The sequence below is a fragment of the Amblyomma mixtum genome, chromosome 8, assembly GCF_055824585.1.
Source record: "Amblyomma mixtum isolate Tamu chromosome 8, ASM5582458v1, whole genome shotgun sequence".
NCBI lineage: Eukaryota > Metazoa > Arthropoda > Arachnida > Ixodida > Ixodidae > Amblyomma > Amblyomma mixtum.
Window position 1 is genome coordinate 77,177,513 of NC_143019.1, and position 16,896 is coordinate 77,194,408.

Here is a 16,896-nt window from a genome sequence, read left to right on the forward strand (position 1 = left end):
CTCTCAGGTTATGAACATCACCTTACACGTATCCCTTAAGACGAAAGTATATAATAGTTGAATGTTCTCAGTGCTCATCTCTTGGGCAGAAAATTGAGGGGCTAACGAAAAGACGTGAACTTGAATTGAGGACCACGCATCAAGCTATGGGAAGGAAAATTGTTGGTACAATGCTAAGGGACAGGAAGAGTGCTATCCTACTTCAAGCCAAGGAGGAGGAATGGGCATGGACAGAATGTTTAATGCGAAGGCAAGGAAAACGATTGGCCCTTAAGTTAACGGAGTCTATTCCAAGTGGGAACAAGTGTAGCAGGGCACGACAGATAGTACATAGCCTCGAATTCTGGGCAAGCGCTTCTAGTTCTCTTGATTGCCCCGTTGTGCATCTATTTGTGCATTCAGAAATAGTGCGTTGACATCTGTGACGTAAGAAAGAAAGATTGTGACCGAGCGGCTGGAGAACAGAACGTGAGAGGCCTCTAGGCTTAGCGGCACTGGCTGGGTACTGTCCCGAATTCCTCGTAATAGTGAGTGAGGCGGGCAATTGAGATGGCGTATTTGCGGATGCCCCGGGTTGGCGCAGTACAAGAGAAACTGGAGATCAGTGGAGGGAGGCTTTCTGCTTCAGTGGGCGTAGATGCGCTGACAGTCATTGCAAAATAACACACGAGGACGACCCGGGTAGGTTTGTGCCTCAACACCATTTATTCATTTCATTCTCGATGGCTGTTTCGGAAAAGATTTTTTTCGGAACATCAGGCTGCAGCGGCCGCTGCCGCCGTCCTCGGACACGTGTCGTGAGAGACGACGCTTCCTAGAAGCAAACTATGCAGCATGGTGTTGCGGAAGCAGAGTGTTTCGCCGCCTCTCGGTAGTTGAGATTGCTGCACAGAACACAGAACAGAACAGCGGAAAAATGATGAAAATGCAACGGGCGGCATACCGTCACATGCTTAAATTCCTATGCTCATTCAACCCGCCCTGTATAGCGCTTGAAGTTACCGTTCATCCTCAGCTGCCAAGGTTAAGAGTTTTAACCTATTCATATAACTTTTCTGCATTTATTGTAATTAACAAGTGTACCGTAGTTTGTAAATTTTATTCACATACTAGTTTTGTGCTCATGATGTACGTCTCAAATGTCCGTTATATCGCCAGCTGGCCACGCCTCTCCTTGAGCTGCGCATAGAGTACATAAAACTTGAGAAAAATGAATTATAAAAGACCTAACGACGGTGCAAATAAACAGCAGACTGTCAGAGAATAAGTAAAGTGTCATGGTCTGGATTTTACCAAGGCAATGGTGGTCTTCCCGTTGTTTCAGTTTTTTTTTCCGATAAACATAATACCCCCCCCCCCCCCCCCCTCCCCCTTTCGTTACTACATAACAAGAAAAACCGTTGAAGCTGCACCGTGATTTTCAAGATGCGTGAATTCACCCTGAACAATGTTGAATTGGGTCTCGACCGCTTTCAGTGGTAGAGCCGCGTTGGGGATGTAATGTTAGACAAATATTAGCGCTAACGGCTTCACAGCCGAAAGCCGTAACAGAAGCGCACAGTGGGTGATAATAGATCTGGCACACACATTCTGAGCGAAAGATCGTTTGTAGCTGCATCACCGAAGTAATTTCCTGCCTCCGTTTACTTTATGAGTTTTTACGAGAGCGGCATCGCTACGAATGGGTGGGACACACGAAACTAAGACAGTCAGAATGGTTAAGCGCAGCAAATGGGAATAACCGCTCCTGTTTATTTTCATCAAGTTGTCCGGGGTCAATCCAAGCATCGCAGCTCCAGTAAAAATTAAGCTCCAGCTAGCCTAATTCCAAGCATTTCTTCATGTTTCAGGTTCACTGCTAAATTCCACCGATAGAAAAGGACATGAAAGAATGTAGTAAATGATGTCCCTTCGTGTGCGGACATCTTGCAAAAAGGCGTGACTCATTTACTTGTGCAGTTATAGTGGATTGCTGGGATTGACACTGCCGTAGTAGACACCAACGTCAAAAGAATTTCAGGGAAAGATAAAATGATGCGCCACTGGGGAACCGACACTGCCGTAATGAGCCATGCGAATTGTTTACGCATAGAGACATCTCTGGGTAACAGACAGCATTATGTTCACTCACCATGCGGTTTAGTGAGCCGACGCACACATATCCCTGGTCCTCCCCGTCTCGGTCCCGAGATGGCGCTTCTTGAGAAGGAGGCAGGCCGGGCAGAGAGACGGCCCACTTGCTGTGGTCCTCCGAGTTGTCGAAGGCGAGCGAGGCGTTACCCTCGGCCTGGTCGAAGCGCATCTGCAGTACGTCCAGTACCCGGGGCCCGGCCTCACCGTTGCAGGCCGGCGGGAGCCTGCCACCCCGGCCGTTGCGCCACGTCGAAGCCAGCACGTCCGTCCGTAGCGTCACCCCCAAAGCAGCCTCGTACACGTCTGCGGAAGCGGTATATGTATTATTGTATTAATATGTAGAACGCTGCGAGCAGAGCTCTTTCATTACAAAAAAAATCGAATATTCTCACAAGCCCCATTTGTTGACTACAAAGGGTCTGATTGGACGATAATTCGGAGTTTTGCTGACTGCTGTGATGCTTGTGGGTAGTAACGTAAACTGCGTCCAAGTCACAAACTCTCACATGGTTCACGATCGCAGTAGTGCCTAGCGATGAAATTTATGGAACGGATGCGGCAAAACAAACTGATAGCGCGACAGGTTATTTGGAAGCTCATACTGCCAGTACATTCCGTAAAGATGAGTTGAGTCCACAAACCATGTTACCTCTTTTATGAAAGTTTCCGTGCATACTTCGCTCCAAGTGAAAGCCTTCTCTGAGGCTGCTGCGTGTACCCGGCTCATTGCCACGAGTGACGTCAGTATCGTAATACTGATTCGCTGGTCAGTGCACTTTGGGCAACCTTCGAACGGGTCGCCTCGTGCCTTCTATATGCCCTCATTTTACAAACAAACAGAAGGTGGTGAGCAGAGCAGGAAAGCCATATATCGTCATCATCATCCTGAATACGCCCAGTGCAGGGCAAAGGCCTCTCCAATGTCTCCCCATTTTTGACAATTGCGGCCATCTTATCCCCGCAAACTTCTTAATATCATGCGGCCACCAAACGTTCTGCCGCCCCCTGCTACGCCTGCCTCCTCTTGGAATCCACTCCGTTACCTTTAAGGACCAGCGGTTATCAGCCGCATGTGACAGGGAGCATGTTATGTAAAACACAGCTGAACGGCTGTACTTTGTTATGCTTCATTCCTTTTTAGTCTTTTTGCGAGGATGACGTCAACCGTGACGAAAGCGACAGGAGGCGGTGGAAGCAAACGACCAATCACCGGCATGACTGGTCTGGATGCCTTGTCGCGTGTAGCCGCAATACTTTCGCCGCATTCAGTCCGGCCGTGTCACAGGAACCACGTTGCGCCAATTCGGAGCACAGCCACCGCATAGTTTCTTTCCCGAGACAGAAGTAGACGTCACGTCAGGCACGTCAGATCACGTGAAGCGCGTCAGGTACGTCATCCATCAGTGTCTGCACTGGTTGGCACGGGCGTGGGACAAGTTTAAGCGAGCAACTGGTATTGTGGAGCTATTTCTGACACGACCAGCATGACGTCACCGCCCGCGATCTGCTTCCCCGGAAGCAGCGACCAATGGCAGAAGAAGAAGCGAAATGAAATGTTGCGAAATACGGTCTGAGATCGCAATTATCGTCATCCTCTCGTTGAGGGATGTTAAGTGTCAAGCCTCCGAGGCGTCGTGGTTGTAAGGTATGTACTTCTCTCGATACAACTACCGTATTTTCGGCACTGTAGTCTGCACCTGGCATATAAGTACACATCAACGGATTTCAGCTGTAAATGAGTTTTTTTTGCATTGTACGCATGGATAATGCATTTGATAAGCAAAATTTGCATTACCAAGGAGTAAAACTGTAGTCTTTCAGTTCGAAGTCAGATCGCAACCGTTATTCAAAATAAACTGCGCTGTCCCTGGCGTTACATGAACATTTATGCGTTACCGTCTCTACTGATTTATTTAATTTGCCGAAGTGTTCCGCATGTGCTCACGAATACAAACACTGAAAAGCAGCCACTCTAAGTAAAGCGAGCAGCATTCGCTTGTATATCAAAACTGACTACATATGGGAACTACGTCCGCTGTGTGACTTAGCACGGCAAAAAGTCGAAGGCGCAGTCGGGCTACGAATATTTTTAACTTTGACAGCAGCGCTTGGCTTTTTTTGGTTTTGACAAACGACTTAAAAAACTTTATTCTTGTAGTGCCCGCATGAAATTTCAGCTTTTAAGCATGTATACACCCCGGAAACTACGATACATTGAATGATATGTCTTTATCGTGTACCGACCCTGTTCGAAGTGTCCGTTCTTGGCGAAGCTGACGAAGGTGGTGTTTTCCGCTGTCCTCAGCTTGGCCGTCAGCAGCCACGGCTCGGTGTTGATGAAGTGCTTCTGCAGGAGCAGCGCCAGTTGAGGGTGCTGGGTGAGCAAGCTCTGCGGGGCGTAGCTGTCGTAGATGTGGGGGTGCTGTAGCCGAAGGTGCATTGCTGCGAAAGACAGTAGCCCGCGAATGATAATGGACAGCGTCTAGAGCAGTTGCCTGTGTATGCAGTTGCAGTATCGGCAGTCTTTACGTTTTCTGTGTAGGGGCTTTAGTACAGAGCTTCTATTCAGCTCCCCTCCCCGTTACCTCTCTCCCTATTCTTCTGGAACCTCGCCTGGAACGCGTGGCACAATTGGAAAGTAAATGAAGTAAAAAAATTGACGAATAGTATAGTCGGTAATGAGAGCGTGTTACGCTGCTGGCCACCCCCGGGGTCTTCCCGGTCTTCCCGTGGCAGCCTCTTTTAAAGTGGCTTTTCGCTCTTCTACTTCAACAACCGGTTACGCTAACGACGATGCGGAATGCGCGAACGGGAGCCTAAAAGCTGCGCTCTAAAAAGAATGCTTGCGCTGAGACGCCGATAACAAGTGGTGATTCTAAGCGGACATGACTTAACGCCACGCCGTCGCTGTATGCTTGCAAGTGACAACGAAAGCAGCGCATAAATTTTTCTTTAGTGACAGCCTTCCTTCAGTATGCATGAGACGAAAACATTCGCCAGCGCGCAGGCATTTCTGCAGTGGGGTAATCTAGGCGTAGGAAGAGGCAAATCAGCCTAAAATTAACAAGGACTATTGAAGAAAGGCAAGCACACGCGCTGACTACTATGAACTGAAAACGGTGCGCATGTTTGTGTGTGAAAAAGGGCGTGTGTGTGAAAAGCGCGTGTGTTTCTCTTTCTTCAGTCGTCCGTGTTGCGCTGCTTTGCCTCTTCCTAATGAACCAGTAGCCCAAACTGTCGCTCTTCATCAATCTAGGCGTAGCACGAATTACGCTGCTAGTTTGTCTTTAGGGGTAGGTTATGAGGCACATTCTCCGCTGTCGCTGCCACACCTGTGCACCCGTGGGGACACGGAGCTGTCTAGGAGTGCCATTTGGGTGACACCTTTGCAGCGACCGATACTGGTGAGGAGTGGCCACCCACCTACGCGTGTCCTAGGAATGGGCAAATGGCCTACGTACCGATCGTGTCCAGCTCTCCGGTGGGGAAGGAGACGCACAGCGCCACCTGTCCGTACTCGAGGCCCGTGTCAGGGTACGCGTAACGGCCGCCATGCAGGGAGCCCGGGAACTCGGGGACGCTATGCACCAGCCACGCGCCCGATGCCTCGTCGAACAGGATCACGCCTGCGGAGGATGTGCAACGTAGACACAAATATCAGGAAAGCATTGTCATCTGGCGGGCAGTAATTGTAAGAGTGACATTACACCACACGGCGTTTCTGACGTTCCGGTGCATGGTAGTGCAGTTGTTTTATTTAACGAACCGGACATAAGAGGAGAAATTTTTTGAGAAAGAGCAAGACGTATCAGTGTCCCCCGCCAGAGGGACCCTGATCAGCTGGTTTGCGAGGACCGCCTGGATGGATGGAAGGTAGGAGCGTCTTCTTTGAAACAGTGGTGGTAGTTTCCACCGTTCTCGGCTTTTTTATTTAGTTTTGTTTAACTGTAGTGTAAACTGTTATTAAAATTCGCCATTTTCTTTCAATACTTTCTCCTACACTTCTAATCTTATGTCACTTGGCAGAATCAATAATGCAGAGGAATGGGAGACCATACTCAGAAGTGCCGACCTTAGCATACAACGATACACTACCCGCCTGGCAGCAGAAGCTGCGCGACTATACCGTTGCTAGTCTTCCAGCTGCGACGCTGCCCCTCCCCGGACGCCTGCGTGCGGACCCGGAGGGGCACGGGTCTTCTTCTGGCGGAAATAAAGTTTCTTCACTCACTCACTCCCTGCTTTTGTGTCACCAATCTTACAATCGCTTTTTGCTAACCCCACCGCAGATTTATTTACATGACCATTGTTACCTCTATACCGTAGGGCCGCAGGACGAGTGACTGGGCCTGGATCGACATCCGATCGAAGCCAACCACACCCTCTACGGCAGATGCAAAAAAAGACTTCTTTATATTTGCGTATGAAGCCACCCCACAATTGCCTTTGCAAAGAACAAGAACAAACCTCCTTGGTCAGCTTAGTGAACCCCCTCTCTCTCCAGCGCTTGTGCGCCTCTACCTTTAGCGATTTCAACTCTCCTGTCCCAACATTTGATATCGTTATCATTACTCTGGGTTGACCGTGGACCGGCGGACTTCTAGCCCGCACGCTGATTGTAGGAAATATTTTTGTCGGTCTTATTCGACTTGCTCGTATCAGTGGCGTCAGGTTCTTAAACGCGATTAGTTGTAACAACTGCTGGCCTAGTTTTGCTGTCGCCCCTAATGTATGAAACCGAGAAACGCAAGCATGCTTTGCTGCGCATAGGCTCCGATTGTTTTGTTTTTGTTTATAAAACGCGACGCGCCCTGTAGCATTGTCGCTGATCAGGTCTTCGGTCAGGAAGTTTTTGTGAGTAATTTACCCTTTGTGTGGCCGTAGGTGTCGACAGTGGTGCTCTCACTGTTGTCCGGGGGTTGGTCGTTGAACGCCACGTAGGCCAAGTTCTGTGAAGGAAAGAAAATGGTGTAAAGCTTGTCCTTTAACATAATACTTTTCGGGAAGAATTGTGATTGCACATTCAAATTTCCCACGGTTCATTAGCACAATACTAAAACGTTACTAAAGCCCACTTTTTTTTCCGCCCTGTATTTAACCAAGCGTAGGAATAGCTTTTTTTGCCTTTCCCGCATTAACTACTACAATATAAGCTCAGTGCATTTAGTTGAACATTTTGTACAGGCTGCAATGTTACCAACACCCCTTCCAGTATTTTCCGAGGTGACCTACTTGGCAACAGTTTTCGGGCAGCCTTAACTCCTCTGGCATGTTGTGCGCCTGTGTAACCGTATACATGGAGCTCACAAATTGGGATTCAGACCAGCTCTCTAAAACCTGGTACTCACTTAAAAAAGAATAAATAGGTTCCTATTTGTAGGAACCTATTTATAGGAAAATAGGTTTAGCATCTGTTTACTCCTTTTAAAATTCCTTGTCTAAGGAGTGAAATGCCCTCTTCGGCAGAGTAAATTGCCCACGCAATCTCTCTACTAGTGAAGGGAGTTGTAGGATGACGCTAGATTCATCGCTTGCATGATGCAGCAGATATATATGGCGACCTGTGATCTGTCTCTGTCGAAAATTACGCCTGTCACTAAATCCTCTGAACGTTAAAATGATCACTCCTTCTGAGTGACAACAAGGAAGTGATCTAGCTCTACAAAGGCTTTCAATAAGTGCCTATGAGTTATGGCATGCATTTGCATTCCGTAAGTTTGAAAAGAGACTGTCTCCTAACAGTTGCAGTTTCTGTGAAATACTGACAGCTCTATCACTAAGATGGAAGATTTTGTTCCATTGGAGGACGACGTTCATGTTTTAGTGCGTCTGTTTCAAAACATCGATCCTCCGAGGCAATAGGCTTTGCAGAAACGAGTGACCCTTTGCTCAAACAAAAGGCTTGCGCGAACTCCTTGTAAATTTACGTGATTCGCCACGAAACATCAATCTCAATTGAATACTTTGTTTTGCTGAGGTACAGCACTCTAAACAGAGAGGATTAAAAGGGGAGTTAAGCAGTGTTTTAGTGCACTCCCCTTTATAGAAAGGGAACTGAACACTGAAACCACAGCGTTCAGAACACTAGGGGCTATAGAAACGGAGCCCGTGTCCACAAGACCGGAGGTCCATTTCAAAAATGTTATCCGCCTTAATAACTACACAACGACATTGGGTAATCACGATCATATGCTGGCTCCAGTTTCAGCTTGTAAGAGCGGACAAGGATAAAGCTTTTTAATAGCTTTGGGAAGACTGTACTTTGGTCCTTTAGAAAACGATGGAGCTTACTGCTTTACTGTAGATGCTCTTGAAGTGCTCCAATCTTCGTTTATCTGGCAGCCTGTGAACTTAGCTCAGCACAGATGATGTTACAGAAACATCCTAATGTAGATATAGAAAGCAATTCTCGATGCATCCCCTAACGTATGACTGCGGCATGACGATGAAAATATAGTTTGAAAATAACAAACGTGTTTCTCAATAGCTATTCGATTTTTAAAGACTGCTGACACCCCGAATGTCTTTACATAAGGGAATGGAAGGAATACGTCATCGCTTCTGTAGTACTTTCCGCCTAGGCAGTAGCTATACTAATTAGGAGCGCGAAAGTTCAAGCATGCCTACAGTTTTTCTGCACACGCTCGCAGTTCGGTTTCTGTTCTCTGACCAGAAAAGCCAATAAATTAATCTTCAAATGGGACTGCCTCTTGCTAATTGTTGCCAGCAGCTGAACTTTCCTTTGCACAAAAAGGATACATGTTCAAGGCCGCCGCGGTGGCTGAGTGGTTATGGCGCTCGCCTGCTAACCCGAAAAACGCGCGTTCAATCCCGGCCGTGGCGGTCTAATTTCAATAGAGGCGAAATTCTAGAGTCCCGTGTACTGTGGGATGTCAGTGCACCTTAAAGAACCCCAGGTGGTCGAAATTTCCGGTGCCCTTCACTACGGCGTCCCTCATAGCCTTAGTCGCTTTGGGACGTTAAATCCCCATAAACCCATAAAACCCATAAACATAGGTTCAAGAACCTGTCTCACCGAGCCGGACTTGTTCGTCACGTATAGTGGGGCCAGGGTGTTGGCGAGTGCGCCGCCTTCTTGAGTCACTGAGTGAGTGGACAGAGGCCACTTGGAGGTCGACGCCGGTGTCCGCGCGTCCACGTAAAAGTACTCATCCCCTCCTCGCACTGTGTTCGACACCTTGTTGAACACTACCGAGGCCGCCTGGGAGGCCTCTTTGGGCATCTTGTACATGAAGAACCTGCGACGCATGTGTGCGAAACCACGTGGTTGACAATGCAACAAAGTTCTATCAGACTTGCCCTTTTACGGCAAGAAGTGAGGCTAATAGTTGTTTGCCTACTTCTCTTCCCTTCCAAGGGAGAGATAGTGAGCGAGAGAATATGTGCGGATGGATATGTCATGCACTGGGTGCAACTGCTTCGGAAATTCATGCCCACAACTTGCTTCACACGTTCACATAATCATGGGTAACCGGTGCGTCACATCATTTATGTTTGAGTTTTGACAACGAATACTGTGTCACACGATGAAGCCATTGGTCAGCTTTTATTGTGAGGTCTGAAAGGAGGGCCTCACAAAAAACACTGACCAACTGCTTTATCAAGTGACACAGTATTCTAGGCCACGCAACGTGAATAAATGAAGCGACTCACCGGTGACCCACGGCGCAGTGAACGAGTTAAAGGATGAGGTGCACCGCTCAAACGCACTAGAAGAAGAGGGGTCAAGGCAGAGAGCAAAGAGTTAGCATGTACAAAATTAAGCTTATGCTAGTTGTATGGTTTTCTTTTTATAAGGAGTGATAAAAAATATGCATAAAAATTACCAAGTAAGAGCAATATCAAAGACAAGATAGCCCATTCATGAACCTGAAAGACGCGGGTTTGATCCCGGCCGCGGCGGTCGAATTTCGATGGAGGCGAAACTCTAGGGGCCCGTGCACTGTGCGATGTCAGTGCACGTTAAAGAACCCCAGGTGGTTGAAATTTCCGGATCCCTGCTCTATACGGCGTCCCCCATAGCCTGAGTCGCTTTGGGACGCTAAACCTCTATACAACAAACCTAAACTGAACCCGTAATCGATTACTATCCTTTCCCTTATGCTGCAGCCATAAAAGAAATCCGCCTTATCTCACGTCAGCATCATCGAGGAAACGGTAATGGATTACCAGGCTCCCGTACATGCCATCGCGTATGCCTAGTAGATTATTTTTTCATTTGTATCGTAAGAACCACCGATTATAATGGTTTCGGTTAGTCACCGCTGATGTGAATTTATTGGCGCAAAGGTTTCAGAAATGTGTCTGTATTCGCGCACAAAATGCAAGAAAAGCGCTGTCTCTGATTTTTTGATGCTGAGATACATACGCACATGATGCACCCTGGCCATACCAGTTGGCTGTTGGTTGGTTGGTTTATAGAGTTTGACATACCAAAGTGACTCAGGCTATGAGGAACGCCGTCTTGGAGGGCTCCAGAAAATTTCTGCCATCTGGAGTTCTTCAACGTGGAATGACATCGCGCAGTACGCGAGCCAGCAGCATTTTGCCTCCATCGAAGGGTGGCCGCCGCGGCCAGGATTGAACCAGCGTCTTCCATATCGCCTGTAGGTGCATGTCGGCATGGCAGACCCCAGAAACAGCTGGAACAGGCACTCAACAAGAGCGTTTCTTGTTGGAGACCAAGGATTGGACATGTACCAGGTGTAAGGTGAAATACATTGAGAGGATAACCTTACGAAATCATCCATGACCTGCGGAAGGTGCGAGCTCAAGGGGAAAGTCACCTTCAGATAGATATCCTGTATGTTTCTGCGCAGTAGCGAGTTTCTAACATAATTCCCTCAGCACACTGATCCTACAATGTGCCACTTGTCCATATATTATACGGCGGTCTTGAGTGACCCTGTGAGACAGGTATTTAAAAGAAGGAAAGCACGAAAGAAAGCACGAAAGAACGAAGGAAGTGGTGGAAAAGAAAACACGAATAAATAAGAGATAATTCTCAGCGCAAACACGCCCGTATACGGGGGGATGCTCGTTGTCGTTATCGACAGCCTGGCAACTGCTGCTTCCTCTCGGCTTCGCAAATCGAAGTACTCCCAGCGCTCTTTGCTCCCAGCTTGTCTTCCTTCGCGCACTCCGTGTCGAGATGGCGGGTCCATTTCAACCGCACGTGCCCGCCCTCACTTGCTGGGATGCCGGGGGACGTAGCGGGAGCAGCAAAAAAAATGCAAATGCTTCTAGACGAGAGGAAAGGCAAAGCAATTTTTCACACTTTCGGCTGACACCCGAACCGTGGCATGGAAGAAAATATCTAGTATAAAGTAGAAATTAGCTTTGGTTCAATATGGCTGAGCCTAGCAAGACGAACGAAAGCTCTGTGAAGTAGAGGTCATCAGATTCCGCTTGACGCCGACGATATCGTCGAAACACTAGTTCCGGCACATTGACCATGCATGGTTTTGTGTGAAGGTAAGCACACGACACACGCTTTCAAGCATCGAACGGCGCGTTGCGCGATTTCCGGCAGTTGCCATAGTGCCGTCGGCTCCGCAGACGCAGCTGTGGCGAGGCGCAGCGAGTCACGTGATTCGGTAAACACAAAACAGAAAGGAGTAAAAAGGGAATAAACTGTCCTCTAGCTCACACTCTTTTACAAGGGCGCCATCGGCTCAACGCGCGCAGCTCTGGCGAAACGTGGCGAGTCACGTGGCATGACGTCAGAGCCAAGCCTCCGCTCCTCCTGGCTTGAAGGTCAAATTTCATATCCACATGACCTCAGCTTTGTACCGGAGGAGTAGAGCTTTCGCTCTTAAAGAAGGTACACAGAATAACGCGCCGCTGTGAAGAGCTCCGGAGTTATATTTGTCCGCGGGGCTCTTTAAAGCGCGCTGACATCGAACCGCTAAGGTAAGTTTTTGCTTTTAGCCTCCACCGAAATGTGAACCGCCGCCGCTGCATTGATTGTTTCGGGGGCAAGCAGGTACAGGAGATGGAACTTGAGGCCTTACAAAGCAAGGCTTCTATTTTACTCAGCGTCCGTGTTCGTACCATATTACTCTCGCAGGTGCACCACGCGATAACCGCGGGGACGGCAGCAATGCCCCCATAAGTTAGATGCAAGCTCAGGGCGCCCCCTAAAGGCTTGGAAGAAAGAGTAGACCGTTACTGCTCTGCTATTTTTCTCATGTCCAATATCTATAAACGGAAAATGCACTCTTAATAAGTATTATAGCTCACACAGCCATCCCATTAATAGGCCACCATAGCCAGGGAGACGAAATTCGTCTTAGCAGTTAATCAGTATTGCATACCGCCCTCCACCTCCATACAAGCGCGTCAGCTGAGCTATAAGGAGAACAACTTACTCGAAAGTAGGGCGTGAAATTGTCTTTTTTTTGTGAGGCACAAGAAAAATGTTATAATTATGTTCATTTGAAATCTGTGGTTAGGAAGAAAGAAATGTAGTCTGGGTGGCTTGAATGGTCCGCACCTGCGGTTATGTGGGTGGTGACGAAAAGAGAGCAACCGGGCATTAACAAACAAGAGGGGTGATACAAAGCAAGTGATTGAACATAACAAGAATGCTGCATGCATCGCTGGTGCGGGTACACACATCGCATTGTAGCGAACAATATTTGATGATGATGATGACGGTCGTACATCTATCGCTCAAAAATGCAAGGGTCTTGACGCAGTGAAACCAAGTAGGCGTGGGAAAGCATGCGTTTAGTCTCATGGGCTCAAAGTTTTGCTTTGCTGGGTCGTCGGCACATATGGCGACGATATTAGACTCAGGTTAAGTTCTGATCGAGGTTAAGGCGATATATGTTTGCGCCGCAGGTGGGGGAAGTTCATGAAGACGACGATGTGAAATGCACACCGCGAGAGTGTGTTGGAGTGTAACACGGGGCGTGATCGGTTGCGGCGATAGCATAGTGCTCTCGTGCAGTGGCCAGTGAAGCTGATCTTTTCGTGCAGCCATGGCTTCCAATCCCTGTCGCGGCGATATATGTTTTATTTATTTATTTATTCATTCATTCAAGGTCCAGCCTATAGGGATGGCCCGGTTTTTACAGCTAAGGTCTTGACGTGGAGCTTTTGCTCTAAAACAGGAGGTTCTTGGCGGGAGCGATTTAAGACGCGCGATCCCGTATACAATCCAAAGCAAAAGAGTGTAGGGATCAAGTCCTCTGACCTCAACTGCAAGAAAGTAAAGTCGTCTTATGACGATGGTTGTGACAATAATGATAAAATTCGGGGGGGGGGGGGGGGGGGGGGGGGGAGGGGCGGCACTTTGTTGACCTAAAGTGCAGTGAGGCGAAAGCCTTTAGCGTTGTGTTGCTGCTTGTGTCACTGATGTGTGGCTAAGATGTTAATTGAGTACAAAGTTATTTGTGAATCTTGAATGCTGGAGACACTGGAAGGCGTTTGGGAGGCATCCGTCTGATTCGACGCCTTTCTGTAAACACTCTCCAGCGTCCTAGACAAGGAGAACTACATATGCATTGGCAGGAAGTAGGAAGTAGGTTGGAATCCCATCGTGCACAAAGATTTTTCTTCTGGTCGGACCAGAGAAAGCGTGACACGTCTGCTGTCAACCTTCTGCTACCAACCTTCTGTCGACAACGATGAGGCATTAATGGCTTTCGCCTTAATAATAATGATTATAATGAGGATTATGCAGGATATCGCAGTGATGGGGCTTAGGCAAGAACTGCCCAAAGATGCTACAGTTCTTTCAGCGGCAAAGAGGCACCGGAAGATGACTAACCGCGGCTCTTGAGGGCGTAGTACGGAGTGCGTATTTACTCTGAGCTCACGTGTCCGTTCCGATAAGCGGGCTACCTCATTTCAGCACAGCCGCGTTTCTATAAACGTCACCCACGTGTTTAGAGACACTCGTCTGGTGTCGAAAGCCGTTTACGTTGGGCGCGGAGATAACTGGGCCCTCAGATTCAAGCCACTCTCGAGATGGCTGCAGTGGTCGCGTATGTTACAAGGTGGTACTCCGTGGCTTATGCGTGTACATTTATACGAACAAAACAAAACCACTGCGCTCATAAACGTGCTGATAATAAACCATCACACGCCTCCAACCCAAACTTCTTAATTTGAAAGACGCTAGACACAGCCTCCAGTCATCCCTAAAGGAGGAGCCGAGCTGACTTCGAAGAGTTGTGTTCTCAAATTAGAACGTTTTGTTTGAAGAAGTCTCATAGTGTATTTCAAGTCAGCAAATGAAACCAGCCAGGTAATTCTGCCCAAATGCTTAATTTTCTGTCTAAACGTGCTGCTACGATATTATGTCGTAGCTGGAATGCCTAGCGGTTAGTGTGGCGTTTTTAAGCCATTGTGTAAAGCTGAAACTCGGGCGAGTTGGTTCGCATTCATTGTAGGGGAACAGCCGCTGGAGTGCTATTCCGCTACAGTGAGTGTTTAAGCCATTCCTTACTCCCTGTCTCTTATAGCCTTCATCCAGAATTATTGCTTCCAACTTTGGTTATGCGCAGTAACACACAGCTGCTCTCTAACACCAACCAAAGCTCGTTTTTGGCCACTATGGCCCCGAAAGCAAAATATGCTGTTTCTGGTGGCACACTGTTTGTGCGCTCAATGAGCGAAGTCTGCCGCAAACTGCCAGCTTTTGATTAGTAGTGTTAGTTTAGGAGGCAGAAAAGAATGGAAAAAAGTGGCCACATAGCGTGTTACAATGCGCCTACCGATGCTAAGCGAGTCCAATCATAAAACGCACTTCTCTCATAGAGTACAACTTAATCTTATGTTTGCGTAAGAGATGCATTCTAAAGGTTACGTTTTTGAGAATGCATCTTTCTGGCCTCCGTGCATAAATGCTAAGACGAACAAAAGCGTCCAATCCCATTTGAATAGGCCTGATTTTTGAAATTATTCACTGCCTGAAAATGTGATTGTCGGTGCATGTTTTATCCGAAAGTCCAAAACGACTTCAATTAAACGCCGCCATATTAATGCTCTCATTTGTAGCACGAAGGCTGCGGAAGATTCATTTATTTCCGAAGTACTTTCCGGGCTTGTGCACACAGCTTTAGGTTTGAATTTGTACCAATTCTAAAGGTACCAAAAGCATGCCAGATGGTGTCAAACACAGCACACGATTTTAAAGTCGTACCTTATACTAATCACTGTGCTCAACGATCCACACTACTTTCAACCCAGTGTCCGTATGTGGACCTGACGTGGCGTATAAATAAGTAGAACGGAAGTGCGATTATGTTCCGAAAATCGTAACCAATAGGAAGCAAGAAAAAGTGCGTTGACTCAACTTGTGTTAAGGCTTGGACGACTACATAAACGGACAGGCGCGTACTTCTCTAAAGATAGATCAGGAAGTGCTCAGCAACATGAAATAATGCTCGTCCGCTGGCATACAGAAACAGATTTTTCGCCCTACTTTATGTCCGACCGACGCACCGACGTGGTTTCGTTCATTAAAGTTTCTTACTATTCGATATTGTTTGCAGCCAAGCAACCTACTGATATCTGAGTACGAGCAAGCCAGCGCATTCAACAATAATGGCATAGCCTGTAAAATGTATGGCTCCCCACCCATGGAGTGGCAGAAAGACTAGAGGCAGCAAGACTATAGAGCAAGGCTAAAGGAAGAGCCCATAGCAGAAACTGGTAAAGGCCTTTTATTGTGCGATAAGCGAACCCCTCCACACTCAGACAAAGAACGCATGCGGAACCGAGAAGCTGAGTTCTTGATTATATTTCTCCGCGGTGGCTGTGTGTTTGCGGCTTCGCTAATCTCAAGGAAGCCTGTAAACATTTTTGCGTTTCGCTTCGATGAACACTTCAGAAATGCACTCTTTATGTATTCGAGTATCTAAAACGACGGTAGAAACTTTGGGAAGTATCCGCACTCACCATTCGACGTCCTGATTTTGTTCATCCTTGCAGGACATACTCTGCGTAGCTGGCGCTACTAGCAACGTGAACAGTAGCGAGAACACCGGCCATGAAAGAAGCGACATCCGTGCACTCTTTGGCCGACCGCTGGCGTCCATCGTGCCGCTGGCGCAGAGGAGGACGCGCGCTGGCTCTTTCGGGTTACTTTGCGAGCACGGTTTATCGTGCGGCGACTTCGCGGTCGGCTCGCGATAGAACATCGAGTGTCCCCGCGCCCAAGTCGTGCCAGACTGGGGGCAGCCGGAGAGGGCGGAGTGATAATGCTGCACCAGATGGGGCTTTCCCCGCTAGCACTCGAGATTCCGCCGCTTGAAGAGAGAGTGCGCGAGATTACATCAGAGTGGGCCCCGCCGCTGTGGCACATTTATTAAGGCGCTCGGCTGCTTAGCCACAGGACACGGGTTCGACCCTCACGACGGCCGCGTTTCGATGGAGGCGAAACGCAAAGCGCCCGTGTACTTTTCGATATCAGTGCACGGTAAAGAGCTGAAGGTGCTTTGAGAAACAGATTCACACAGCGCAACGGAACGAGGATAACAAGGAACACGAAACACAGGACGGGCGCTGTTTCTTAAAGCATGAACCAACTAGCCCGTACCAGAATCTTCTTAGAACTGAAGGTGGTCGAAATTATTCCAGAGCCCTCTAAAACGGCGTCCCTCATAGCTCACGTTGTTTTGGGACGTTAAGCTCCACTCACCCTATAACTTATACCATACACAGTATACGATGCATCAGAGTTGAGTTGCCGCCTTTGAAGATAATGTCGCGTGGCGGTGACGACAGTCC

At 48.0% G+C, this 16,896-nt stretch overlaps 1 protein-coding gene across 1 annotated transcript; it reads right to left on the minus strand.

Annotated features, from left to right (window-relative positions):
- Positions 1–682: 682 nt before the first annotated feature.
- LOC149333089 (deoxyribonuclease-2-alpha-like) lies at positions 683–16,347 on the minus strand. Its single transcript, XM_089555985.1, has 7 exons — positions 16,066–16,347; positions 9,170–9,392; positions 7,001–7,082; positions 5,595–5,759; positions 4,378–4,575; positions 2,132–2,436; positions 683–884 (listed from the first exon to the last, which is right to left on the minus strand). The coding sequence occupies exons 1-7, from the start codon at positions 16,305–16,307 to the stop codon at positions 756–758; spliced, it is 1,344 nt and encodes a 447-aa protein (XP_089412111.1). The 5' UTR covers positions 16,308–16,347; the 3' UTR covers positions 683–755.
- Between the last annotated feature and the right edge of the window lie 549 nt (positions 16,348–16,896).